Here is a 26,979-nt window from a genome sequence, read left to right on the forward strand (position 1 = left end):
TGGAAACAGGGCAGGCGCTGCCCTCCTGCCTCTCCGTCCTGCAAAGAACTTCCATGACGTTCCTTAAGCTTGTAGGTGATGTATATTAAAAAAACTATTAAAATATTCTGTGATGAGAGGGCAGACAAAAAGAAACTTATTTAGTATTTAATAATCAGTGGAGATAAAGACTCTGGTTTACTACATGGGTTTCTCTTGGCTGGTTTGCCAGGGGAATGAGAGGCTTGTAAAAAGACTGATCAGCTGTTGTCGCAAATGATTCAAAACCACTGCGAGTTTATTGAACGGTTCGTCAGTAAGTGGTGATGCTGTCACAGGGAGACTGGAGAAGTGAGTTACAGCAACTGCTGGGGGCTCCCCTGAAATCTGGGGTGCTGGAATCAGGCTGGGTATGGTTGGTGTTTATATACACAGCATCTTCCTGGCTATCAGCTGCTTGATTTCCAGGCTGTAATGTATATAGGACCCCCTGAGAATGAGAAAATAACCGTGACTAAATCTTTTTTTTCCTTGGAGCTACTAGGTAAATATGTTTATGAATATCAGTAGATTATCTGTAAGTGAAAAGTTGTTGCTGCAAAGTGTAATATTTTGGCAGAAACACTCTTCCTAATCAAAATCCCACTACTATGGGACGACCATAAGTATTAGGCAGCACCCCGCTCAAATGTTCTTTTATTAAGTGACTGGTAATTGCCCATGCCACATAGTTTCCTTTACGTTTCAGCCCTTGGTGTGCATTCCTCAGCATCGCTTCCCAGTTATTAAACACATTTTTTTGTTGTTTTCCCCAAACGTCTGTTAAAGTGTATTGTAGAGCTAATGTAGCCAGACGTGTGCAGCAGTTTGTCACACACTTGTGCTGTCATCTGTCCTTTCCCCCACCTCAGCCGCTGCTGCTCCGAGCCTGTTTCAGCAGTGGGGCAGAAGTGGGGTCCCCATTCCGATGGTTAAAATACCCCAGGGGCTGAGGACACGAACAGGTTAACACTGGAGTAATTGTATTTTTCTTTTTCATAGGAAAGGGTTATTTTTTTTTTTAGTATGGACACACACAGACTGTGTGTGGGATATGTAAAGAACAAGAAACTGCTGCTGACTTAGAGGACTGGAAAAATATTTGAAGTCTCAAGGTGCGAAGTAGCCTTTAAAATATGTGAACAACCCCCCAAAATGCAAGAGGCAGAAAACTTGAAGGGCTCAGAGCTAGATTCCTTGCATTCATTCACTTAGTTTATAAAACAAAGAATAACTTCACATTGTTTTTCAGTATTTTGTACTTACTTTAGAGCAAAACTCTGATCCTGTTTCAATTAGTGGAAACTTGCCACTGACTCCAGTGGGTCTACATATTTTCCCTTGGTTTCTTAAAGAAATAAAGTAAATGTCAGAAGGGAAAATGCTACTTCTTGTTTGTAAATAGGTGTATTTGGTGTGTGCATGTAGTTCTGTGAAGCAGTTGCACGTTTCAAATGAATTTGGCAAAGCCAGGAAAGTAATCTTGTCTAAAATCCGCAGTTTTGTTGCTTCCGCAACTCAGCGTCTCTCCTCCTTTGCCCTGTCCTGACTCACAGGGAAAGCCATCTCCTTCTGCCAAAATGCCGGGCTCCTGAGCTTTGCTTATTCTTAAAACAGGGCTGCATGAAAGACCAAGCCCATAGGAAGGATATAAAGTGGTTATAACTTCGTAGCACTTATATAACTACAGTGTTAGCTTTTGACAGCTCCTTGTATTTGCTTATTGAGTTTATATGAATGGTACTATTTTATATAGAGGAACACCCATGGCATTAATACTGGATAATTTAATCACCCAAATTAAAACCATTAAGCACCTTGGCACCTCACTCCTGGTGCAGCAACGCAAAGCAATCCCTCCCATGTGCAATGCAGGTCGCCTTGCAATTCTGACCATTGCTTTGCAGCAGAGAGGGAAGAGCCTAAAAAAGACAAAGCCGAAAGCATGACTGAAATAACGTGACATGTGAGAGCCCTCGGAGGGAGCTGAGGACAAGAGAGCTGTTTGAGGGCAACCCACTCAGGAGCTGGAAAGCTGAGATGTGCTCGCACTGGCCGTGTCCACCCAGCCAGCCCCTGAACCTCTGGAGCGTCTGTTTGAAGTTCTGCACACAGGACTTAGCAGACAGGCTGCAGCCCTTGTGATACCATCTTAAAGGCAGGAATGAATATATCCTGGCAGCCTTCCTTTTATCTCTTAGGAGACAGTGTGTAGAGCCCTGCAGGCTGGGCAGCCTTTGTCCTGGGAGCTGCCTGTCATGTATTTGAAAGGTTCTCCTTGAAGGTTTGGGACACCGTGGGGTGCAGCCAAGGGGAGACGGCTCTGAGGGAGATGTGGCATTTCAGGACTGCACCATAAATTTTGTCTTCCCCATTGTGAGCCACTCCTGTGCGTGCCAGGAACAGGAAGAAAAGGGAAAAATCTTAAGGGAATTCACGTTTCCAGTCTTGGCAGTCACTTGGTGCTTGGTTAAATGCAAAGCATCGTGTTATAAAGCATGCATGCACTTACACCCAGCATGCATAAGTAATTTTAAAGTTCCTTTTTTCAGTCTTGTCAGTGCACTGCAATGTAATAGCATTTCAAGCTCTACTTATTTAAAAGGTGTTCCACATTTCTCCTCCTTTGCCCTGTGTCTGCCATGTGTTTCCCTTACTGCGTCCCTTTAGAAAGCACACAGTGGTCTAATCTCTACCAACCTCAGGGACACTTTACCTTGGCACATGGGAATCCTGTGATATTAAACCAACAAAGCATGTGGATGCTCTTACGGCAGCAAAATTCTGTTCTGTAGTTGTTCATCACAGGAAAGTTATCACCCCTCCCTGCCCCAAAGTGAAACAAGTTATGCTAGTAAAGCTTCTTTAGCGCACCTATGTGGGTCAGGTATCACATCTCTCCACCACTCTCATCCGCGTATTTATGCAGGCAGAAGCCTGTAGCACAGACCTGCCTCTAAAGTAGATTTTGCTTGCAGCAGCGTGGTGATTATATAGTTGGGCAGGCCAGCATTTCCAGGTGCAACAACATATTTCACTTCCACACATGAAACAGCAGTATTAAAAACCCCTGATCCACCCTTGCATGACCCATTTGCTTTTACTCTCTCCTGCATCAGTAGGGTGGAGACATGGACAAGCCGGTTCCTCTTGCCATCCCAGTAACAGTACCAGACAGCAATTTTAGAGAGGGGATACATTTCCCTCTAAGAGCCAACTCTTCCCTAGTCTTTCTTTTAAGGAAAATCAAGAGCAGTATAGGAAATTCTTGTTCCTTTTCCATTGCTGCAGACACTCTCTCCCACCATTCAGGAGCTGGTTTTGTGTGTTGACATGTGCAAAAGTTGATGGATCACTGTTGCATCCCGAAGCAAGAAGTGTGAGGTCATTGTTGCTTGTGCTTAGGTAGCAGTTAGCAACACCTGTACCCTGTCTCTTGGAGAAGTTCGAAATACCACTGCTCCAAATGATTGCAGCTCAGCAGTTAAAAATCTATTCTGAATAGCATTAAGGAGATAAAAACACTTCCAGAAATGCCAGTGCTATGTATTTAAGGCAGTACTCTATAAAAGACCCCATGGGTTTAGGGGTCTTGGTTGCCTTGCTGTTGGCTGGCAAGCGTCATGAAATATTTTCTGTCAGTCCCCTGGTAAGAGCTGCTGCACGGTTGAACTGACAGTCTAGCAATCACATGTCATAGCTGAAAGCAGCATTTATTTTTGCCAGGCTGTATCTAAAAACATAAACATTTCTTTCAAAACCACGTTTATTTCTCGTTTGGCAGACTCCCTGTTTTTCTGCAGACCTCTTTCACAACATATTTGCAGATGTACTAACACAGCCTGGTTAAGGACAGCTGATGCTACCGAGTCCTTAGACCTATCCTCAGCACTACAGATAACTAAACTAAAAATTCTAATAAGCTATAAAGTGTAATGAACTAAAAACTAAAAATAAATTATCTGCAGTAATTACCTTCAAAGCTCACACAGTTGAATAGAGATCTTGTCTATAGTACATCTATATTAAATTTTCATTTTTTTTTTCCTTCTAATTCTATAGCAGGAAGACAGCTGTTATATCCTACAGAAGAACTAGAAACTAGGCTATGACATTTTTGTTAAGCTCCATAGATTTCTGAGCATCTCAGAATACAGAATCAAAATAAAAAATTTGAAAATACCTATTGAGTGTGAGGGTTTCATTTAAATACTTCTTCCTTTCTGTTAGAGGCACATTAGTAACAAAAGGTTGATTGTTAGGAGCACAAGGCAAATGCCTAGCTGCGTGAAAATAGCTGACAACTGCTGATGCTCAGTAATCTCATCTGATAAAACCAGGCAGAGGGAGTGATTGCAGGAGGATTTCAGTAAAAGAATGTGCAGCTGGTTTTTCTGGCTTTCCAAAAGCAGCCCAGGTTCCCGTAAGCAGCGCTGGGCAACCATCGCCTCCTGATTTCCCTGAGACCTTCTGTCTGGACTCAGGAGCTAATTCTGCCTTTGCCTCTCAAACACTTATAGCTAGTTTGCCTCTGTGGGTGTAGTTGCCACCAAACATGTCAGGTAGTCAGGCCACAGGGCTCTGAATCTGGGGCAAGACTGGTGCTGGTGTCCCAGGAAGGTGAGGATGTGAGGTGGACATCTCTCCAGTTACAATGCAGCTGTTGTGGCAGGTGCACACCTCCATAATGAGATTCTGGAGCTTGCAATAGCCTGGCTCTTCAGCATCTTTGGTGCCTCACTGTCCCTGCCCTCACCCACACCCTTGGTTGGTGTCAAAACTCACATCCCCCCACCCTGGGGCACAGTGATTCCTCACATTCACCTTCCCATGGCTGGGAGGGCAGGAGGGGCAGGACCCTCAGTCAATACACAGGGTCCTCAGCCAAGGAGGTGCCCAGGACCGGAGAAGCTGTGAAGCTTCTGGACCATCTCATAATGACCACAGCCAGATCTGACCAGGCTATAAAATGGGGTACGACCGAAGATCGCCTATGGGTGATCTTCTGGGAGCAGTGGGTCTGTAAACAGAGCCCTCCCCTGAGATCAGGGACACCATCTAAGGAGACTTCCCAGGTGTCCTCACCTTCTCCTCGATGAGGGATTTTCTTCTGGACATATCCTTGAGTGAGCCCTTGCCCATCCTGGGCAAGTGATTATTTTCTTCTGGTTACCCTTGAGTGAAAGAGGCCTCTTGTTTTTGTGAGTGGATGCATGCACGCTGTGGATCCTCGGTCTCACGTGGTCGTATGGTTTCAATATCCCCCAGTGGTACACAGAACCTGCAGTTTATTAAATGTTGCCAGAGTGCTGAATAATTTTGGATAAACCCCATTTCTTGTTGGTTCTTCGTTAAACAGTTCTAGTCAGAGGCAAGTCTGTTTGGAACTTATGTCCTGCCTAAATTGATTTCAGGGGTGCCTCTGCCTCTGTGACACTATTTAACCGGCCTTTGTTTTGGATGATCCCAGGAATGGGACTGAAATGCAGCAATGTTGGTATGTGAAAACAGTGTAAATTGCCCAAAACAAGGAATCAGAACCTTCAATTTTGCACAAATCTGAAGTGAAAACCCACACCAGTGTTCATAGTATTAGGCCTGAGGACAGTATTTATTCCATTCATATAGCATGATCCTGTTTATAATGAGCAGGCAGCAGCACTTGGCAGGTAAATGGTGTAGACATGGACTAAGTATTAGCTACTGTGAATTGAATTCTGTACTTGTATGTCTAACACAAACAGTAGTGAGCACACACAGAGTCTAATATTCCCAGAGAAACCAGGGCTGACATTTAACTGCCCCTGGGAAGAGAGGAAATTAATATGGTGGGTATGGAAGACAGAGACTTCACATAGCAAGAAGAAACAAGAGGCAGCAAAGAGCTGAATGACTGGACGGTGAGTCAGTGATTTTTTTTTTGTTGAGTTTATGCATGTGTTTGTTTTTTGGGTGTGATATCCAAACTAAACATTAGATATGCTTAAAGAATGGATACATATACATACTGTTGAATGTTCTCAGCTACTGGGATGCACATGAGCACACAAATACCACAAGCAACAACATTAAAAGAAGCCTATTAAGGCTGCAAGGTCAGTTGTTCAGAATTATGACCGTCAGAGCAAGGTCATTTCTTCTGTCTTTATGCTTATACATCATAACCCAGTTTTAAATTACACAGTAACAGAGTTTTTAAATTTTTGTTCTTCTGTAGGGCAGCTGCCTCAGTTACTCTAAGAAAGTAGTATTTCCCAGTTCAATGTCCAGCCCCAGATCTGGAAAAGAATTCCCACTTAGAACATTGCCTGTGGAACTCATCACCATCACATCTTGAGTGCTTCACAACATTAACCATTTAGTTTTCACCCCTGAGATGTGTATAATTCCCACAGAAAGAAGGTGATAAAAGAAATTAGGAGAAGCCAAATGCCATCTGTCTATCATGAGGTCTTACACTGGGAATGCAAGAGAACTGTTTCTTCAGACAGATTAGTATTATACACTTCTTGGACTGTTCAAAGTAGAGTTCCCATTGGCTTCAGTCACCGCTGTGGATACCGAGTCCTGCATTTTAGACTGCCATGAAGCCAGGCGGTTTGCTCAGAAAGCAAAAAAGCATGCAAATCATGGTCATTAGGGTTGAATGTGGGCTGGAGTGATTTGCCTGGTATTCTGTGACTGAAGCCCATGTGGAAATTGATTTCCCACGTAACCTTCAACTGCTTCAACCATTACTCCTTAATTTCACTTCTTGTAATCTTCCGACTCACTCATAGCTTCCAAGTCTTGCAATAGCTGAAGCAGGGATCCAACGGACAATAATTTCCTTTGCCACACAATGCCAAGCTTTTCTTTATTTGATTTTTTTTTTTTTTTCCAGACACCCATTTGTGCCATCAGCACGGGTAGGGTGTTTGGTGCTCACCTCTGCGCCCTTAGCTCATGGAATACCTGGGCTGAGCTGATCTCTTCCAGCAAGCACTTGGTTAAGGGTAGTACTGTGCTGCATCTGGGTACCCCCAGTCTTCTGCCCTGGTAACTCGGGCAGCCTCAGGGTTCCCTCTAACACTGTTGTCTGTCCTGGCCTCTGTGCTTGGCCAGAGCCAATTCTGTCTCACTCTCCACAAATCTCTTCCAGATTTGTCTTCATTTTCCCCTAGATCACCTGTCTGCACTTATTCCCAGGCCTTGCCTGCCTGCCCAGCCAGCTCTGTCTTCAGCTCTCAGTCCCAGTCTTCACATCCACAGTTGTTCTCCCTGTAGGTAGTTATCAGTCCTAGTTTCTCCCCATCTTTTTTTCTGGGCTTTTTATGGCAGTTTGCTCCCAACTCTAGTACAGGGGAAGGTAAGGTTTGTCTCCCCTGCCTCCTGCACCATGAACACTAACACAGGTAGCCCCAAGTATCTGCAACATGTCCTTTACTTTTGCCAGTTCTTTTGGCACAACTTTTCCTGGAGCCAAGATGGGCCGTTGGTCTCCTGAGACTGATGGCAGCCTCTATGAAATGAGTTGAACCATAGGTTCCATGCTTCCCACTTGACCCTGATGGGGAGCCTATTTCTGTAGCTGCTGTGGGTGAGATCTGAGGTTGTTCTCAATCCTGCTTCTCTCATCCTCTTAAATATGTAACTTGGCTGCCAAGTCATAGATATGTACTTGGCAGCCTGCAATAGCAACTGAAACACAACATACACAATATGATTGTCAGAAAAAAAAAAGCTGGCTGTAGATAACAGAGCCAGAACTGAATTTTCAGGGTGATTTGAGATTCTTGCTTAGTTGTCCATGGACTGATTGTGTTTGCATGAATAAATCTTTAAAGAGTACCTACAGGAGAAAGGATGCGGTGCTTGAAAGGCTATGGAAATGGGGAGAAGTTAGGGGCAGGTCGTTATATGGAATTTTTCTTTTCCCACGTTGTGTTGTCTATTTCTTCTTCCGTGTGGTCATGAGCATCTCAGTGTTGCTTTCAGGAGTATTTTCTCAAGTTAGAAGCTATTGCAAAAACGAATGATGCCATCTTTAAGAGCTGAAAGCATAGGAGATGTTCCTTCTGTCCTACCGAACTGACCTGTCTGAAAGTCTTAGGCCAGGTATTCTCATCTTTTCAAAGTGCATACTGGCCTAGTGCAGCTATACTGGCAAAATTTTTCCACACTGTGGCTATTTTTCACCTTATAGCTGACCTGGTCTCTTGAGACATGTGGTCCTCCCCCGTCCCCGTCCTCTTATCTTTACCTGCATCTCTGCTGGCCCTTCTCTGACTACACCATAAACTCATGTAAAATGCTAACTCAACAGAAAGCTTCTCATTTATTTTTGCTGGATTACTATTTTTGACAGTTTAAGGAGCTTGCTGTGGGGAACAGAGAAGATAAAGAATCAACACAGAGATAAATGATGGGACAACTTTGATGGGAGCAAGAATGCCTCTTCCATCAACAACTAGCTATTAGGCTGGCTTAGCTGTAACATGAAACCTCACCCTTCACGGGGGTTTGACTTGTATCGGCAAAAAGTGCTTTTGTCGATGTAATTTGTACCAATTTCGGGTGCAATCTAAGCAGTACCAGTTACACATGACACTGATCCACCATGAATGCCTAGTATGAGAGATTTCCTGCTTGCAAAAACAACGCTTCATGGTATCTCAACGGTCAAAATCCCTCCCTCAAAATCAGGCCCTTAAGTGAATTATTTCCAGGAGCAGCTTGCAAATCTTGAGCTGGCTGCTCACATAGGGACCTATGCCTCATCACTGGAGGCTTGTAACCTGGTAGGTGTACATTTAAACTTGCTAAGTGCCACGCTAAAGTATGTTCAACATTCAGAGCCCGGTACACGCATCGGTAAGAGAGGGACTGGAGCAGCTGCCTTCACTGCTGCTGGTCCTGGGCCAGTAACCAGAAAAACTTCTGCAGCTCCTGATCATCAGAGAACGCAGGAGGCTCAAATCAGTGTCTGCGGAGATGTTATTGCATGGAAGGCACTTAATTTCCCCATTTGGACTCAAACGTTACTCAGGGAAGCTGCTTAGCAGAGCTGGGAAGGAGCAGAGCGCACAGACATTAGTCCCAGTCCACATGGCAGGCTGGAGGGGATTTGTGTGCTGAGATCTGCGGTTCCCAGGGGACATCGGGCTGTCACCAGGATACGGCTATAAACAGAGCCTGCCTCAGCCCCAGGGCTCCTGGCCGTGTCCCAAGCAGGCGCCATGCTCACCGTGAGTCTCCCCACCTTTCCCAGCTCCATCTTGTTGCTGCTGGTCACGTTGGCCTCTGCAGCAGCTCCCGGGGCCCACGGGAGGGCCCGTGGGGTGGGCAGGGGTGGGACCTGTCCCTGTGCCCCAGCCAGGGAGCAGGGTGCTGGGGACAGTCATTCAGCCATTTGTGTTGTGAGGAATAGCTGAGATGTATTTTGAAGATGCAGGAGAGGTGTTTCTCCTCCCTGTGATGCGTTGGTAGGCCTTGCTCTGCCACACTACCACCTTTTCTATTTTTTTCTATTTTTTTTTCACCTATTTTACTATTTTTCAATTTAATTTTTCTGGTTTTCTGTTTTTCTTTCCTACTTCATAATCCCTTGTGTGTAACATAAAGGCATAGCATTTGCATGGCCTTTTTCTTCTGAGAGTTTTAAACCAGGATTAGAAAGCTGGAACTGAAGATTAGAACAGGCAAGTTGAAATAACCACCGTTTTGCCAAAGGATTAGAGCCATGGTTTCCTAATATTCCTCTCTTTGGTATAACCATCTCATGGGCTGCTGGCTGCTGACTGAAATTCTTCACGTGTTCTGTATCCAGCACTTTACTACCAGGTTTGATTGAGCAAGAATTTGTGAGAGCCTTGTGGCTGTCTGGCTGAGTGGTACCTGGCAAAAAGTCACAGAAAGCCTTGACATTTCACTTGATTTAAATTTGTAGGCAGAAGGATTTCAGCAGTAAGAGTCATTTTGCTTTAAAGGTGACCTGCAAATAATAGTTCACAGTTTGCAAGTCTCCCTTCTTAATTAAGGACTAATAGATCTTTTTTATTTCCAGGGGATTTTTTAAAAGGATTAAAAAAAATATATGTAGATACTGCAAAATGCTGTTACTAGAAGTTTCGTCCAGATTCCCCTGAAGGGTCTATCTGGTGTTTATTTAAAGTTGTCAGACTATCACGGAAGTGTATAACATACTCCATTTTTAAACAAAGGTTTCCTTTCTCCTGATACTTAGTCTCTGCAATTACATAAATATCATTGAAAAAACAAAACAAATAAAAGCAATGTGTTGTTTAACGCTTGGCTTCATTTGATTTCTCAGTCTGTTTATTCACAGACAATGAAAGAACTGATGCTCCTTAGCAGACTTTAAATTATTTATTCATAACCTGAAATATATTTAAAAGGACAGATACATTTTTTTCTTTCTTATGCTGGCAACCTTGAATCTCAGAGAACTTCTGTTCAAATAGCTCACACACAAACAACATCTGGGTGAAGAGCAGACTGAAGAAAGATATAGAAAGTGGCCCATATGCAGAGTGCTTGCATTATAAACACTTTGTTGGGCTTAGAACTTGAACATAGATTTATGACATGTACTCTATATGCTGTTTTCTTGCAGACGATAAAGCTAACTCCGGGTGTGTGGTACTGGAAAGATGATACTAACACACTTGAATTTGCAAGGTAAAATGATGATATTTAGTTGCAAATTAGGCAGATTTAGGCCTTGATACAGCGGTTCCAAGTAAGGTAAAGTCAGAGTATAATGTTGTTTTGCCTGAACATGAAGAGCAGGACAATTTTTAAATTATTATTATTATTTATTTTTGATTGAGGCTGGAGCTCCGTAACGGTTGCTCTGTGGCATTTATCCCATCCTGTTAATGGAGAAAATGAGAAATATGCACGGTTTTCACACTGCTCTCAAGCTGAACCCACTACAGAGGGACGGCTGGAAGAGAGTGTGGTTAGTCCTGCCCCGCGTCAGAAGTGTGTACCACGCACTGGAGCAGCAGTGCTGGACATCAAGGCCAAATGCCACCCCAGGTGTCTCTTGGTGGCCATCCACTGAGTCCACGGGCTGATGTTCCCTATTTCCAGTGTTACATATGACCCTGTACAATGGTGAGCGCTGGAGGGCCGCAGACCTCTAGGGAAACTGCAGTTCTGCGGGAGACAAAGTGCACGTAACCGTGCTTTGAATTTCTGCAGAAGCTGTGGATTAAGACTTTATCATTTAAACCATTGGGGCAAAAAAACCCGACACCCAAACTACATGTCCCCCACTGTCTTCTCAAGCGCAGGGCAGGGAGCGCGGTGGATCGCGGCGGCGGGTCGGTCACACGCTGCCTGCTGCTGCCTGCCCGCCCTGCCGGGCATTTTCCACGCCTTTGTCACCGTGGAGCTGCTGCTCACCTCTCCCCTGGTGACACGGCTACTGCAGGTGCCTTTCATGGCCCGTGTCTCAGCAGCTCCAGCCAGCTTCTGCCTTGGGCTTGGGAACGCTGCTGACTCTGCCCAGTAGCTCTTCAGGGAATGGAACCAGTTTGCCAATGACCTCTGCCTGTCTCTGCCCTCAGTCATCTCAAAGAAAAGCTCTGGAATGGAGCACTTTACATGCAAAATCTTCCTAAAGCCACTTGAGACACCGATTGCTTGAAGGGGTTATATGGCTCAGTCTGTATCGTGGTAGGAGACGGAGCAGGAAGCCCCAGGGAAGCCCCTTTTTGCTTCTGCATTCTTGAAAGCAATGTCTCATGTGGACATCAGCCACAGCCCCAAAGTTTTCTTAGTGTCAGAGGCCAAAATAGATATGCCTTTGGATCACGGGATGTTGACCTCTTTGCACTGGTTCTAATAACTTAAATTCATGCTACTTCATGCTCATGTTCTATATTTCAGCTCCAATACAGCAACTGAGGAAAACCTTAAGAACGGAAAAAATATTCACTTTCAGGAAATACATGTCAAGACATTAAAGAGGTATTGCAATTCGCCTAGCCTAGCTCAAAAAGAAACAAGATGATTTGGGTGGGAATATTTTCCTCCATTGTCTGAGGATCATGTCTGAACAAAACACATGAATCAGGAAGCCAGCTGCCATTTCAACGGGGTGGATGAGTGGTCTGAACATAAAAACAGAGCCAGACATGCCTGCTGTTGGATGCTAGATCCGGCACTAGCCTGGTATGACATGGTAAAGTCATTCAGCATCTTTGTTGCTGTTTCCAGATCGCTCAGAATGAGGTAATAATTCTCATCTACCCTAAAGAGTATTGTGAGGTAATTAATTCATCTGTGTAAGGCACTTCAAAGATTAAAGTATTATTATTGTTATTATTATTATTATTATTAATTTTATAAATTCACAACACGGTATAGTTGACTTTCATCCATTACTGAAAACTTCTTTGATCTAAATAATATAGTCACAATTTATTATATTAGCAACTAAAAGAGCAACTTCAGACGCAACCTTCCAGGTGAAATGTCCTGTTTCTCTCAACATCCCCAGCCTGTTTTGTGCTTCTAATAGTTGAATGTTAGTTCAGGACACCTGCCAAACACATTTCACTGCCTGTCCCTTTGAAACTAACTGCAACGAAGTGACTTCATACCAGGTAGATAATCTTAATATTCTCAGACTGGAATTAACACTGTGTCCTTAAATGTTATGTGTTGGTCAACCACTAGCATCTTCCAAGATGACTGCAGTGCAACACTCCCTGAAAAAAGGCTGGCTGACAGAGAAGAAAAACTGTATATGCTGTCCAAGTGGGAACCACATGAGTATGTCACTTTGGATGATGTCAAATGTGAGTAATTGCTGGTGTTCCATATCAGCAAGACGTCACCCATACGAGTGAGAAAGCTGTTCCTACTAACAGTAGCATTTTTGAGGAAACATTCTTTGTCTTTTTTGTATGTTTTCAGATGCTGCTTTGCTTTTGAATCAAGCAAATAAGTCACATCTCATGCCATCATTTGCAGCGGTTATGAGGTATGTCATTTAGAGTTTGTTTTGAGAATTATGTGTGTGTAGTTGGTAGTGGAGGGAATAGAGAAGAAGAATATGAAATATCAGAGGTTTAAAATCTCCTACATGTGGGGTTCGGTGGGAAACAATACCAAATGCATTTCATCTTTGATATGTGTAGAGAAAAAATCCTATCACATGTTTGAAACCCTTCCACTCTGTTACCTAAAAGAAGCCCAGAACTTGGGCCTAAATATAAAAAGGTTTTTATCTGTCTTACCCTAAGTTAAATTCCATGTTAGCCAGTGCATCCACAACACCTGTGTGCACTGGGAGTGCTCACAAACCTGGGAATCTGAGCTGTCTCCCTGTGCTGCCGCTGTTCCCCTCAGAGATAGAGGGCTCATGATTTGCTGCTGTCACTCACCAGCATCACTTCTTTGTAGGCTAAAACCGAGGAGGCAGCAGGTGGAGCATTATATCTCAGAGGCGCAGCCCTGAGATCACCAGGTCCATTTACTGGCTGTGTTGCCTTTGATTTAGCAATGTATCTGTAGACATTGTTGAGCCTTACTCATACTGGCCTTTCAGAAGAGGAGTGGTGTCCGAGTTATCCGCCTTCTCATTTGAATGTGAATGACTCTGTTAGTAGTTCTCTAAAAGCCTTCCAAGTCTCGGTGTGGGGCAGAGTGCTTGCTATGAATAGGTCTCAGCCATGGAGCAAGTATTTGGTACAATGCAGGCCCTTGAGCGGAGACTTTGTTCTTTTTCATAGTGGTGTCCATATCTGCAAATCTGTAGACTTCATAGTGACCTTTCTACCTTCCATTTAGGAATGAGAAACTGGATGAGTTCCTCATGGCCCTACTCCTCTACCTATCTTTCTACCTGGGAAAAACTGCCATGGAAAAGAAATGCAGATCCTTGACTTCGTGAGTACAAGACTTCAGGTGTCTAAATACCCAGAGCTTGCCCCAGCAAATCTGGAATCACAGGGCAGTCTTTCATGTTGGAATAATTGTGCATATGAGCAAGGACTGCTTGCTTAAGCAAAGATTGCATGTTGGCCCAGTACCTGCATGGAAGGCTAAGGAGAAAAAACCCTCGATCTCACTGTTTTTGTACCCCATACTCTTGCCCTCTGTACTCTCCAGGGTATAGGCTCCTTTGACTATGTAGAGACAGATTTTCTGGGAGGGTTTGAACCCTGCTTTGCCCCAGCCTTGCCCTGTACTGCTGTTCATGTGGCATGGCATCACCACATCTCCCTTTCATGGTGGTGGCTGGATCCAGTCCTGCTGCAATGGGGTCACCAAGTAATTTGGATCCTCAAGGTAATCCTGCAATTTGAATAAACCATTACTACTACAACCAACGTTAAATCTATGTGAGCGCCTGGATTGAATTACCATCCTTTAATGCCATTTCCCAGTAATAACATTAGCAACCAGTCATTTCTGCATGCAATACAGAGCACCAAATAGTCACAACTGAATCTGCTGGGTGTGAATTTGTTCTGTGGGTCACATCGCTTTAAGACTCCATTTCTAAATACTTTGCCAAGCAGGTTCAGATGACTCTTAGGTGCTAGGAACATGTTACAACACGAGGAATATATGCTAGGAAAGCAGTTCCCAAGTAAGGGTGTGTGACCACACTTGCTGCCTTGCAGAGTGCAAGTGGATATGCCAGGGAAATAGTTTAGGAGCTGCTGTGTTAGAGGGTTATATGCCTTGAGAGAAAGCATTGCAAAGTTAAAAACCATGATTGTAAGAAACTTCAGTGATTTTCTGGAGTCTATAATAGTCTCTGAGCATTGATTCACCATGTTCTTAAAACACCTACTTAACAATTAAACACTTGCTTCACAATTCATGAAGCCTCAATATAAAGAAGGGCTGATTTACCTGGATTGAAGAAAAGACTGTTGGAGGATTGCTGGTCTTAAGGAATTGATTTGTCCTACATCCACAGATTGCCAGAAGTTTCTCTCATTGTGCAAGGAATAATTCGTAAATAAAGAAAACCATCAGTGTAGTTTCATACACAAAGGTCACAGAAGTATTTGAGGTGCTCTGGGCTGCAAATTACAAAATGATCCCCTCGCTCTTGGCTGGTAAAGGAGAAGGAGGCCACTCCATGGGCCATGACATATCAAAATGGCTCACATCATCTACTGGTGTGGCAAATACAGAAACAGACTAAGACAAAGAGGAGTTAGGACCTATTGCAATATAGGGTTATGTTCCCTGCATCAAAGGTGCTCTAATTAGTAAGCATCAGCTATAAGCACTGGATAAACCCTGCCAGGAGAGACTTTTCAGTGTGTTCTGGCATGCCGTGCTCCCAAAGTGACTCCTGACTTTTGGTGAGAAACATGTACTCCACTTCTACAATACTGTTTTATTTAGATTCATTACCTCCCCAGAAGAGAAGTGCCTTGCTTGCCAGGATTGCCTGCATGCAGTCTAACTTCAGAGAAGCTTAAAAAGGAGACACTTAACATGCAGAAGCAGGAATTCAGGATATTGATCTACTGAAGTATAAATATAAGGAAGGAAAATAAAATCACATTAGCTGACTTGAGGAGCAGGGAGATATTAATCGTAGTGTGAAGATCTTTCTGACATTGTGACTTCTTTCCCTCTTGAAGATCTCCCATTTCCTGTGTTATCCACCTGTCCTAACTCCCAACCTGATATGTGCTATCCTTCAAATCAAATGTAGCAAGGACTGTCTTTTCCTTCCTGTTGAGTAAAGTTCTGGAATTGTCTTCCACTACAAAGTAGTGGGGACAGGCAAGAAAAATACATTTTTCTGAAGGTGGTGCTCCATGAGCTTGTGAAAGGGATTTTATAACTACATAATAGAGTCACAAAGACAAAATTACATTTGTGATAAGAACCCTTGTGATATGCTGATATGCTGATGTATTTGGAACAACGTGAAAGAAGACTGCATAGCCATTTGTTTTCTTATATCTATCCCACATAAATCCCATGCTCAGGGCTGTTGCTAGTGCCCTGCTCAAGAAGAAAACTCACTCCCCCTTCCTCCAAGATATAATTTAGTGTCAGAGGGTTTTTGCTTTCCTGTGTAGTACTGGCTATGTGCCACAAGTAGAGACAGACTGGAGGCAAGACATGCCGGTACCACTTCATGTTTCTTGCTAGTGGCACCTATAATTTGCTCCCAGTTAAATGGGCAGACAGACTCCTTGGAGACAGGGCTTGGTGACCCGCCTAGGCCTTTATCAGCCTGATGTTCCTACATGACAGACACTTCCAATGGCTGTGCAGTCCTGAAGCTGCTCTTCTTGCAGACCCTGTGTGATAATGTAGTAACACAGAAAACAACGCTGGTTATTTCTGCTCTTAGTTGGCGTGTTTTGGGGTTCCTGCCATTTGGGCTGTCTGTGAGCGATGCCCAGCTCATCTGCTGGGAGTGCTCTTGTACAGAGGGAGACTGTCTTGAACCTAGACCATGTAGAATTATCAGTGTCCACAGTGCCTCAACAGAACATCTAAGACCATCCTGGCTTCAGTAGGCATTACTTCTGTGCATTTAACTTTCTTTGAAAAATAAAGTATTGAAAGGGTTGCCATGCAAGAAAGTCAGGATGAATCTGGACATCTTTGACTTCTTGTGACTTTATATTTTGTTGATGCTGTGCTGATTCTTTGTAAATCCAAGCCTGAGGCTTTCCTGGCTGCTTCTAAGTTCAGGAAGGTTTTATAACTAACTTCACAAACAACTGACCAGTTCTCCAAAGCAGTGGCCATGAGGCATTCTGCAACCAGAGACAGCTTGGGAGTATTCACCTCTGAAATATGTGATTCTAAGCACAAAAACTCAGCAGTGGTGGATGAGACATGACTGGAACAAGGGCTATTATTTCTGCCCTGCATTTTCTTTCCCCTTTAGTTTCTGTCTGTTTCTGCTTCGAACCCTTTCATGTCTTTTGACGAAAATCTGCTAAATTTTATTAGCCATTATCCTTGAGAAGCCTAGAGTAATTGTCCTAATTTATTAAAGTGGGTTGTGTAGGAAGCTTTAGAGCTGGAGGCCATCAGGGATAGGACAGATAAGAAAATACAACAGCTCTACTGAGCGTGGAAGGAGGCTGGTAACTTTCAGGCCGGCAGTGCTCCCAGGCACCGGCAGACAGTCGGGTGGATTACAGGGGAAGCAGAGGAAATAGAAAGCTCTTTGGTTCGGCATTTCCTTAGCGTTTGATCTGAAATGGTTTAAAATACAGGCTTGTGGTGTCAGCCGTTCCTGTTTAGTAGAGGCAGTCCCAAAAGCACTTCGTGTGCCTTTTTGAAGAGAAGTTAAGTGCTGTCTGTGAACGAGCCAGACCCGCCGCTCCGGGCTGCTGGTGACAGAGCCTGCACATGGAGGTACCTAAATGCACCCCCAGGACTTTTATGTAGGCTGCAAAAAGGGTTCATAAGCTACGCAGGATCAAAGACAGCAACCTGACGGGTTGTGGGCATGCAGCTTATAAGCTGTGTGGAGCAAGAGAGTCTGTCTGTGCCCAAGCCCCAGGCCCTGTGTTCCCAGCGGCATCCCCACACTGTGCTGAAGCGTCGGAGCCCAGCCTTGCTGCAGAGGGGTCCCCTGGCAGTGGTGTCACACAGCCTTGGTTTATGTGTCTGAAAACCACGCTCACTTCTTGGGAACAGTCACTCTTTCTAGCACCCCTTCTGTCCAGAGAACCTTCCCTGAAAACTTTTTTCCCTTTTTGTTTTAAACAGGACTATGGTAATAGGAGGGAACAAAGAAATGAAGGAGGTGTTGACGCAGTTGGCGGTGTCCGGGACTCACCTTGCTGAGGTGTACTGTAACTTTGTCCTCGGACGAGGCATGGCACAGCATCAGCACACGCCTGGTGGAAAGTAAGCCAAGGAAAGCTTTCCCTTCTGGGAACCCTCGCTATGTCAAGGACCACAGCAGCCCAGGGCCAAGGCCCCTGCCGAGTGACATAAGTGAATGTCCAGGGTAGCAAATGTCTTGTGAGCAAAGAGTCACAGAGGGCTAAGGGACCATGAGACACGTAAGTGTTCTGATGTCCCTGCAGTGCCTGTTAACTAACTCCAAAAGTGTTTCTGGTGAGCTGTTGCCAACGGAACAGGCCACAACAAGTTGCAGCAGAGAGCTGGATACCAGACTGGAAAGATGCAGCCCTGGTATGCGGAAACCTTGCTAGATATACAGAGCAGGAAACTTGGATGGGTTCAACATGAAAGCCAACAGGGCACAAATCAGTGCCAGCCCTGGATCTTACCCCTGCCACTTCCACTTACTAAATCTTGAAATCAAATGATTATGCACTTGCTGGTTGCCACTGATCCCTGCATAGATTTCCTCTTATGCCAAGTCTGAGATAGCATCCGACTAATTCAACAAATGAAGGAGATCGTGTTCCTGAAGGGCAGCAAGTGAAGGGAGCAGAGACAAGAAGAGGTTGTGCTTGAGCATGGAAAGTGCAGGACTCCTACCTTTGAGTGGGGAAGACAACACATGGCTTTTTCAGAGTGATGGAGATCAACTACTCTTTAGATGCAATGGTCCCAGCAATGAATGGAAAGGTATTTAGTTCCCATAGTGGGAATTGAAAAAGAAATTGAAAAAGGCAGAAGAGGAGGGGCAGGTATTTGAAAAGGCAGATAAACTAAGGGAATTATGGGGACAAGAAAAGAGGAGTTTTAGCAGGAGATGAAGGTGGTGTGGTTTAACCTGGCCTGGCAACTGAGCACCGCAAAAAATGGTTGGTGGGAGGAGAACGTAATGACAGAGACATCATACACTGCGCTAGTGTCAGGGACTCTTTCCTCAGCTATATATGTTCCCGCACAATGTTCTCTTTCCGCAGCAGAAAGGAGCTGGCAGTCCTCACCCAGCACCCCAGTCCCATGGGATCCTCTCAGAGCAGTTTCAGGCAAATTTTTTGAGTCAGGTGGTGTGAAACTGCTGCCAGTCTCCCAGAGGAGTCACAAACATTCACCTGCCTTCCTGCAACGCAGCTCCAGGCAACTTTGCTCCTGGCTGGGGTGGTGGAACCTTGCTTTCCTTCTAATCAAGAGAAGGAAACCTGTGAAATGATGGAGTCAAACGGGAGCTGAAATTGCTGTCCCAACAGAGCTTTCATTTCAGTGTGCCCCATCCCACAAAGTGCTGGACCCTAAGAATTAAGAAGGTGTTCCCTCTGCGTCCTGGCACATCGGTGTTTCACCGGGAACCCCTGGGAGCACCCGTTTGTGCCAAATCCCTGTTCCCTCCCACGTTCCTGCTGAGCAAAGACATCCTCTTAACCTCCTCACTGTTTGGACAGGGAGGTTGGTGACAACATTTCATTATTTCTGTTGTATGGCCCTAATGTCTGCATTTATGAGACTCAGTTGGAGGAACTTGTCACAGAAAATGACTTGGATCCCAGAACTGGAAGCAACTGGATAAAACAGCCTGTCATATAGCCGAGTAGTGAGCTCTGCTGCCTTGTATTTTCTCACTTGTATTTTCTGGTGGATGGAAATGTGCAGGATTAGAGACAAGCAAGAGGTCCAGTGGCAAAGAAACAGCAACATGGGAGTGAGAGCAGAGAGCTGAAACAAGAAACTGTGTTTAATATTTCCGTCACAGTGGGGGTTAGAGGCTGGCAGTGGGTTGGGATGCTGGTGTCCGGGCTCTGAGAACACAAAGGCTGAAAAAGAGCTCTGTCTTAAAGCCTTTGTTGTGTAAGGTGCTGTATGGAGACCTCAGTGAGTTACTCATAGCAGGGTGGTGGTAGCTGACTACAGCTGACTTCAGAATTGGGCTAATGCTGAGCATGTTATAATATATGGCACTTCCCATACCATACTGCAATTATATAAATATCTTCTTTTTCAGGCTGACACAGTTTTGCCTTAAATGTTATCTGGATCCTCCCAGACCATTGTATGAACTGCCAAAACCAAGAGCTTAGGGACAGAACTGATTAACACTCTTAGTTATCAAAGATAGTTAGGAATTTTTTGAGCACATGTGTTCTTGGATGGAAAAGATCCTTTGTCAAAACAGAAACTGTGGGGAGGTATACTTTTGATGAATTTTTTTAACTTGAAAAATGTTTAGATTAAAAAGATGGGAAACTATTGATAGTGTACCACCTCCAGTTTTACTATATTTTTTTAGAACCCAGCTATGGGTTACTGGTGGTGTTGAAGTTTTTGCTTTTCAGTCCCATTCACCATAGCAACATTTTAATGAAATGTTACACTATGTTGGTAAAGTGCTTTCTCTTCCAGATCTGCCAAATGTTTGTATGTGTTCATATGGAATTATTGATTCTTCATGTAAAGGCTTCCTCTGAAATTTTAAAAAGGGAGGCTTGGATAGGGAACATCTTCAGCTTAACAATTTACATGATTTGTAAAATGCAGCATTAAAATCTAATCTTGATACTATCCCAGACTGGAATTTGAGAGAGTTCCTCCAGACCTGTTATTTGTGTATGTTAGCATTAGTCCTTTTGTGCCTCCAACGCTGAGGAAGGAATAGGTGTGTCTGGCTTTCTCCTTTTAAGTTGATGGGGGTTGTGCAACCTTTCTGTGGTGCCAGTTTCCTTATGGGCATTTGTCATAATGGGAAAAATACAGCATGTTCCCAAAGCTGCGTGCATCAGTGGTGCAAATATAGTCGACCCAGCCTTACTGATCCTTGAAGCTGGCTTAATCCGTGGGCAACTAGAGTCACGGCTGCGGTGGAGGGAGCTGCTAAATGGCACAGGAGCCATTTCTCCCCCATGTACCCCTATGCATAACAGTAGTTCTTGTAGATGATTGAAGCCACTCTCATTTTGCATCCAAGCCCCATACTTACTGCACTGTCTGCCCTTGGCTGTGCTCCCCTCTTTTATACATGAACTCATCCCCCGCTTGCCCCCCAGCTCTGAAAATCAATATTACTGTATTACTAGAAGACACGGTGCTTTTTGCTCACTCTTTCATGTTTCTCACAAGCCCTGTCCTGAATCTTCTTGCAAGTTTGTTGTTTTCCTGGCCCTTTCCGTATTTTCGTAGGTAATTATCAGCTGTGCCCTAGACATGGGAGTTGCCTCCTAGTTTGACACTTATTTTAGGAAACCTTCTTTCAAGCAGGTCTCTTAGGTTAATCCCTCACTAGAGGGAACAAAGCACTGGGAGAAAGAAGGGTGAAGACCCCTGGCCTTATTTCACTCTATTAGTGTTATTTTCCTTTTCTGGACTCCACATATGTTTCTCTGCACAAGCTGTATAATGTTAAAAGGTGGGGTTTAAAATCTAAAAGTTGGGTTTCATATTTAGGTTTAAGAAGCTGCTGTCACTTTAGGCTTCTCTGCCCTAGTATTCTGAAGACGGAATACTGCGCTTTACCAGAATTCATAAGGAATCAAAAACATCAGAGTCCTTCTAGGAGTTCTACTTTGGAAAACACAGCCATGCCATGCTTGCAGATTCAAGCTTCTTTTTGCTTGCACAATGTGTAAAGTGCCAGTTGGATTATGGCTGGTGGGAGCCAGGTAGGGAGGTACATGGTCTTCTTGATAAAAAAGAAAGCCAGAAGATGGTAAACAGAGCTATAGGGCTGAAAGGTGTTATCTTCATGGCCTGCCCTGCATTGATGTTTCTGGTGTGATGGCAGCTAGGGATACCCTAGATGTGTGTAACAATATTATCAGGAAAACAAGGGACATTTCAGGAGTTGGTGAGCTGATGCAGAGACAGGCTTTCCTGTGCATCTGCGAGAACCAAGCCAGATCTGTGGAGTCCTGTAGGCTAGCAGGGAAAATTTGCTTTCATTTCCATGAGGGTGAGTTGTACTGTCTCCAGGAGAAGTGAGTGGCTGCTGAGATGTGTGCATCACCCTCTGCTTTAATGGCCATTTCCATAATGGACAGTCATTTGGCTTTGCGTGAGAATCCCTGGGCTTAAGTGGGTGGCCAGAGCATCTCTCAGGCTTCCACTGGGCAAATTGCTTCTCCTTTAACAAAGGCTCTTTGTTATTCTTGGGCATGTTTTACGTTTCTTCTTGGAGATACTTCAGGCATCTCCTTCCTGGTTTTCAAATTTATTGTCTCAGCATTGGCCTGGCTTTGTGCCCTTGGTAACTCTGCTTGCTGCTCTTCCAGTGATGTCAGGAAGAGTTTTTTGTTGACTTCAGTGGGAACTGGGTTAGATCAGTGCTGACCACTTTTGAGAGGCCCGTTCAGGGAGCTCAGTCTAGATAGCATAGCAGGGGAGCCTCGCCTGCTCATCACATCCAGCTTTGTTCTTTGTTAGATTTAATTAGCTCAGCCATACAATATTCTGCATTTTCTCCTTCTGAGGCAAAGCAGAAGTCCTGCTTTTCTCTTAGACAGTGGGTCTCCGCGAGCTAGTAATGAGGATCTACTAGCAACAACTTTATTGGGCTGGTGAAATGCCAGCTTGGCATAGCCCCGTGAGTCATATTCAATGCTCTCTTCAGAGGATTGAAAGGGCAACTGCTGCTATTAATTTTGTGCTCTTGTTCACTGCCTTAGGAGAAAAACATCATGGAAGAAAGACCGGACCTTCTTTGAGGTAAGAAAAACACAAAGATAAATGGAGAGTGTGACCGAGTGTCAGCCCAGAGCATGTCCCTCCCTTGCACATCCAAATGCCCCTTTCTGTTTTGGTTCCTCCAGTAGTTTACTTGCAGGGAAGAGTACCTAGAATAAAATTTTACCTCTAGGGCCTAGATGTCCCTGTAAAATACCATCTCTTTGCCCTTCAGCCCAAGCCTTTTCCGCTTAGAGCTGGGGACTTTCAGTCCCTCTGTGGCTTTTGGACCCCAGGCAGTTCCCACCACAGCCTGAGGTCCCTCTGGGAAGTCTGGTCTATAGACTTCTTCTCATCATTGGGCTCACGGTTTCACCTCTGTAGGTAAGAAATTTTACAGCCTTATTTTATTTCCATTGCCCTTGGTGATGTTCCTAGATGCCAAAAAGATCTTCTGGCCTGCAACACACTGCTCCACCAGCCATTTATGAAACTCACTATGTAGCAGGGCTTCAGCAAATGAATACAAACCAGCTGGACCCAAATAACACTTTGTACTTCATAAACTGGGAAGCCATTACTTGGAAAAGGGGAACTGTAGATTCAATTCCAAGGATACACAGAAGTCCAAGAGATGCTATATTTTCAAGAACAGACTTAGAGACTTGATTTATTTGGAGTTGATCCAGCTTATGCTAAGGATCACAAATGTTAAATACGAGTGAAAAACTAGATTATTATTTTTTTAATCAGCAAGCAGACATGCGGAGGTGGGATGTGATGAGTTCATATTTGGTAGTAATATTTTCTGTGATCATAATGCCATCATCAAGGGTGGGGATCATCTTGTCTACCTGCAACTGCCCAGACAACAGCTGTCCAGTCAGACCATGCCCTTGGGCTGCCTTGACAGCCATCTCAGAAAAGAGGAGCTCAGCCAGAGGGTGAATTGTTGCCTTTTGAGATAGATGTGTGTGATAGGAACCCCCACAGAATGACTCATCTCACCAGTCTATTTCCATTGATTATTGAGGGAAACTGGGTGGTGATCTGAGGTTGTCTCCTCAGTTTCCAGCAGTAAGACTAAGCCAAATTGGCCAGAGTTGAGCAAGATGAAAACCATCTGAGCTAACTCTGTTTCTAGCCTCATCTGTCTGCACACCTTTAAAAAAACAGTCCTTTCAAATCTTCACTGCTGCATGGTAAAACTTGATACCAAATGGTTGCTGGCGTCTTAATGGAGTCACACCAGTCTGCACTCTGGGGCACAGTGGGCCCCTGGGCCTTTTCCTAGTGAAAAGGGGCTCTGTGTTTTCAATGTAGGGCTTCTACAACTTCTCCAGCTATGTGGCTTGGCTTGTGTTCAGACGGAAGCACTTCCAACTGATTCGGGAAGAAATCGGCAGGCTTCTTTTCTCTGACATGTTCAATCCCGCTTTAAAAGACCGGGACGATGTTGACTCGCAGAAAGCAGGAGATCAGACCACTGCTGAAAATACAGAGCAATTGCCATCTCCAAGGTACACATTTGACACACTGGTGAGTCCTTAGGGAACCTGCCCCGTTCTAATACACCGAGGTAACACCTTTATTTGTTTTCTTTCAAGAAAAGTTGGTGCCAAGCACCATTCCATAAGCAGCATGATTAACGAGCACTCACCGATGCTCCGCACAGTGCTGCCCTTGCCGAAGGATGGTGCTCAACACCTCTTCCAGAAACACGACTCTTGGGACAAAGACCCTCAACCTGACACATATGATGGCCCATCAGACTTCTCCGAATTGTTCAATACCAAGTAAGAGGCTATTTCTCAGCAGAAATAGATTTGGTAGTGCTATGAGGAAGGATGTTGAACATCTAGCTCTTCCTCACTGGCAGAGGGAACACTGGACTGAGGATTTGGTCTACACGGGAGTTAGAGAGGAACAGGAGTGTAGGTCCTGGGAGACCTGAGAGACCCTGAAACTTGCAGAGGTAACACTCTTGGTTAACTGATGGCAAAGCAGCTATGGTCCATCGTAGCGCTTTGTTAAAACTCTAAAGTTTTCTGTGAAAAGGAAATATGCTTTAATACAAATTTGAACAGAAGCAAAATAGGATTTTTCCTCTCATGATTCATTCAAATTTCTTATTTCTTCTTGACTTCTAGTTTGCAATAATGTTCTGGTCAGACATTATTGATGTACTTTATTCTGAAAAAGTAACTTTGTTGCTATATTGTACTTTAAAAATATATTTTCCATTGCAATATAAATAGAAGGTTTCCTTCTGATTGATGGTAAAAATAAAATCTCTCAAGCCTGGGTATGCTGTACAGAGGAATTCCATTTCCCCTCCAGCCATGATTAACAACAGTACTGCAATATCTCATAAAAAGGACCACTGTAAATCAGTTTCACTTTGTTGAAGTGTATGTAAGGTTCCCTGTATGATTTTCTCCCATTAGTCTTCTTTTTTCAGCCTGGAAATTAGAATTTGATAATTGCCTTGATTTGTCTGGATCTTCCAGGGTTCTGAGAACCTAATGAATGCTACAGTATTGTACATGCAAAATGTTTGGACCTAGCTCCAACACATGACCAGTGAGTCCAGTATTTCTTGAGAGTGTGAAATTTGCTACAAATGCACATGTAATTGTTTGGTGCATGCTGTGGAAGCTGGGCACATCCTGAGCATTTTGGCTTTGCAGCTTATGCAGAGAGTCACGTAAATCACATGTAATAGGGCCAACCTTTCCAGGGAGCGCTGAGGTTCACTTGGACATCTGCAATTTATGTTGTGTGCGTGCACACTGCAGACAGAAACGTGACGTGATGAGCAAGGTGCTGAGGGTTTAAGCATGGTTATTTATTTTTCCCTAGGGGAAAGCCACTATTCTCTGCTAAAGGAGGCAAGGTTCCTTGCTGGTTTACCTAGAAAACATTACAAATCTCCTTTCTGCTGTTTTCATTTGCTTCATGGTGTCAAGCAGATTAACATGATGTTTCCTAACAGGGTGGGCATCATTGGAGCTCATGGTAGTGAGTTAAAATCATTAATGAGCAAGCCTGTTGGGATGACGGAGGAGGATGAGGAAGAGGAAGAGAAAGAACAAGAACAAGAAAGAAAAGACAGTGATGTCTCCAACCTGACAGGTGGCGTGAGTTTGCTGTCTCTGAGAAATCCCCGAAACAGGCTTCACAGCCGGAGCACTGTGGTGTCCAGACTGATGGCAGAAGCTGACTGTAATCAGAGCAACTAGGAGAAGTGGTATCTGTGTTGAGTGGCGTGGTTTCACATTGCTAAGTAAATCACTTTGAAATTGCAGCCTAAGAAGCCTAACTCATTTTTCCAAGTGGGGTATTTAGCACACAAGTGCCTCAACTGGGTGACCGGAGACCTGGGCTGTAATTCCTGGTTCTGTCACTAACAATTCCCCCTTCATCTTGATGCCTTTGTTGCACCATTTCTGAGAAGATTATTTTACTGACTTATTTTGGGAAGTGCTTTGACACTTAAAGATGAATATGATAATAGATTTTAATGTCAACCTTCTTTTTCCAAAGGATTAGCAAAGCAACAAGGAGCCATGACTTACTCCAGTCTGAAAGTTGCAGAAATTTTGCTTTTGAAGGAAGTTACTCTGGAATCTTTAATATATTGCGTTTACTTTTTTGTTTGTTTTTTAGTTTCCATCAGGTCTTATTTCATTCTTGGATATAGCTACTCTAAATTGTGACTCATTGTGAAATAAGTAGAGCAAAGAGAAATGCTGTTATTTAAAATATCTACCAGTTCTTAATTTAATTTTATCTTTTTATATATATTAATTTTTATCATTGCTTTAATGTGATTGGGAAAGTAGTTCTTAGATGTGCAAACTTAAAATATACAGTTGGGATGTCAGTATCTTGAAACAAAATTAACTCATGGTAAAGAAGTGGTATCATTTTACCTATAGGACTATCTGTACATGCTAATCATTAGCATTGGGAGGAATATTTAGGATGAAATCCTGACCTCATCAGAGTCAATAAGAATGAATGAAAAAATAATGGATGATTAAAGAGTGGAAGAAAACCAAAGCATTAATGTTTTCATCCTTGCTAAGAGGAGAAATTCCACATATTAGTGCTAGTTTGGAAGGTTTTCAGCAAAATATCTCTATGCTGGATAAAAATAATACAATTTTTCCTTGAAATGTGTGGTTCAGTTTTTAAAAGGATGAAATCTTGCAGCACAATTATGAGAAATTTCCTTCTTCTGTGGTAACCAGTAGTTGAGAGACTAGATTATTTACATGTGATGGCCCTGCACCGCCTTATTGAGACAGACACTTGAACTGCAGATTCATGGCTATTATTTAGTCTCTTCACTTAGACTGGCACGTGTTACATTAAAACCTTAGTAGCACTGTGGCCTAGGCTTGGTTTCCATGTGGATGAGTCTGTTGTGTCCTGCAGTTT

The 26,979-nt window shown here is 43.8% G+C and overlaps 1 protein-coding gene across 3 annotated transcripts; it reads left to right on the forward strand.

Annotated features, from left to right (window-relative positions):
* PPP1R36 (protein phosphatase 1 regulatory subunit 36) lies at positions 1–26,552 on the forward strand. 3 transcript variants are annotated; one of them, XM_082057891.1, is made up of 11 exons: positions 1–71; positions 10,634–10,698; positions 11,917–11,997; positions 12,709–12,830; positions 12,949–13,015; positions 13,825–13,923; positions 17,749–17,889; positions 22,536–22,575; positions 23,857–24,053; positions 24,141–24,329; positions 25,529–26,552. In XM_082057891.1, exons 1-11 carry the CDS (start codon positions 54–56, stop codon positions 25,773–25,775), a joined length of 1,266 nt encoding a protein of 421 aa, XP_081914017.1. In that variant the 5' UTR covers positions 1–53; the 3' UTR covers positions 25,776–26,552. The 3 variants fall into 3 exon arrangements, with proteins under 3 accessions (XP_081914017.1, XP_081914016.1, XP_081914018.1); XM_082057890.1 differs by lacking the exon at positions 1–71 and having other exon boundaries at positions 10,479–10,698; XM_082057892.1 differs by lacking the exons at positions 1–71; positions 17,749–17,889 and having other exon boundaries at positions 10,479–10,698.
* The last annotated feature ends 427 nt before the right edge of the window (positions 26,553–26,979 follow it).

Source organism: Streptopelia decaocto (genome assembly GCF_964273445.1).
Source record: "Streptopelia decaocto genome assembly, chromosome: 7".
NCBI lineage: Eukaryota > Metazoa > Chordata > Aves > Columbiformes > Columbidae > Streptopelia > Streptopelia decaocto.

Coding starts and splice junctions, on each gene's coding strand:
- PPP1R36 (XM_082057890.1), top strand. CDS start 10,544: ATGCAGAGTGCTTGCATTATAAACACTTTGTTGGGCTTAGAACTTGAA. Junction 13,924..17,748: donor AAATGCAGATCCTTGACTTC/GTGAGTACAAGA, acceptor TGTTTTAAACAG/GACTATGGTAATAGGAGGGA. Junction 22,576..23,856: donor AAGACCGGACCTTCTTTGAG/GTAAGAAAAACA, acceptor TTTTCAATGTAG/GGCTTCTACAACTTCTCCAG.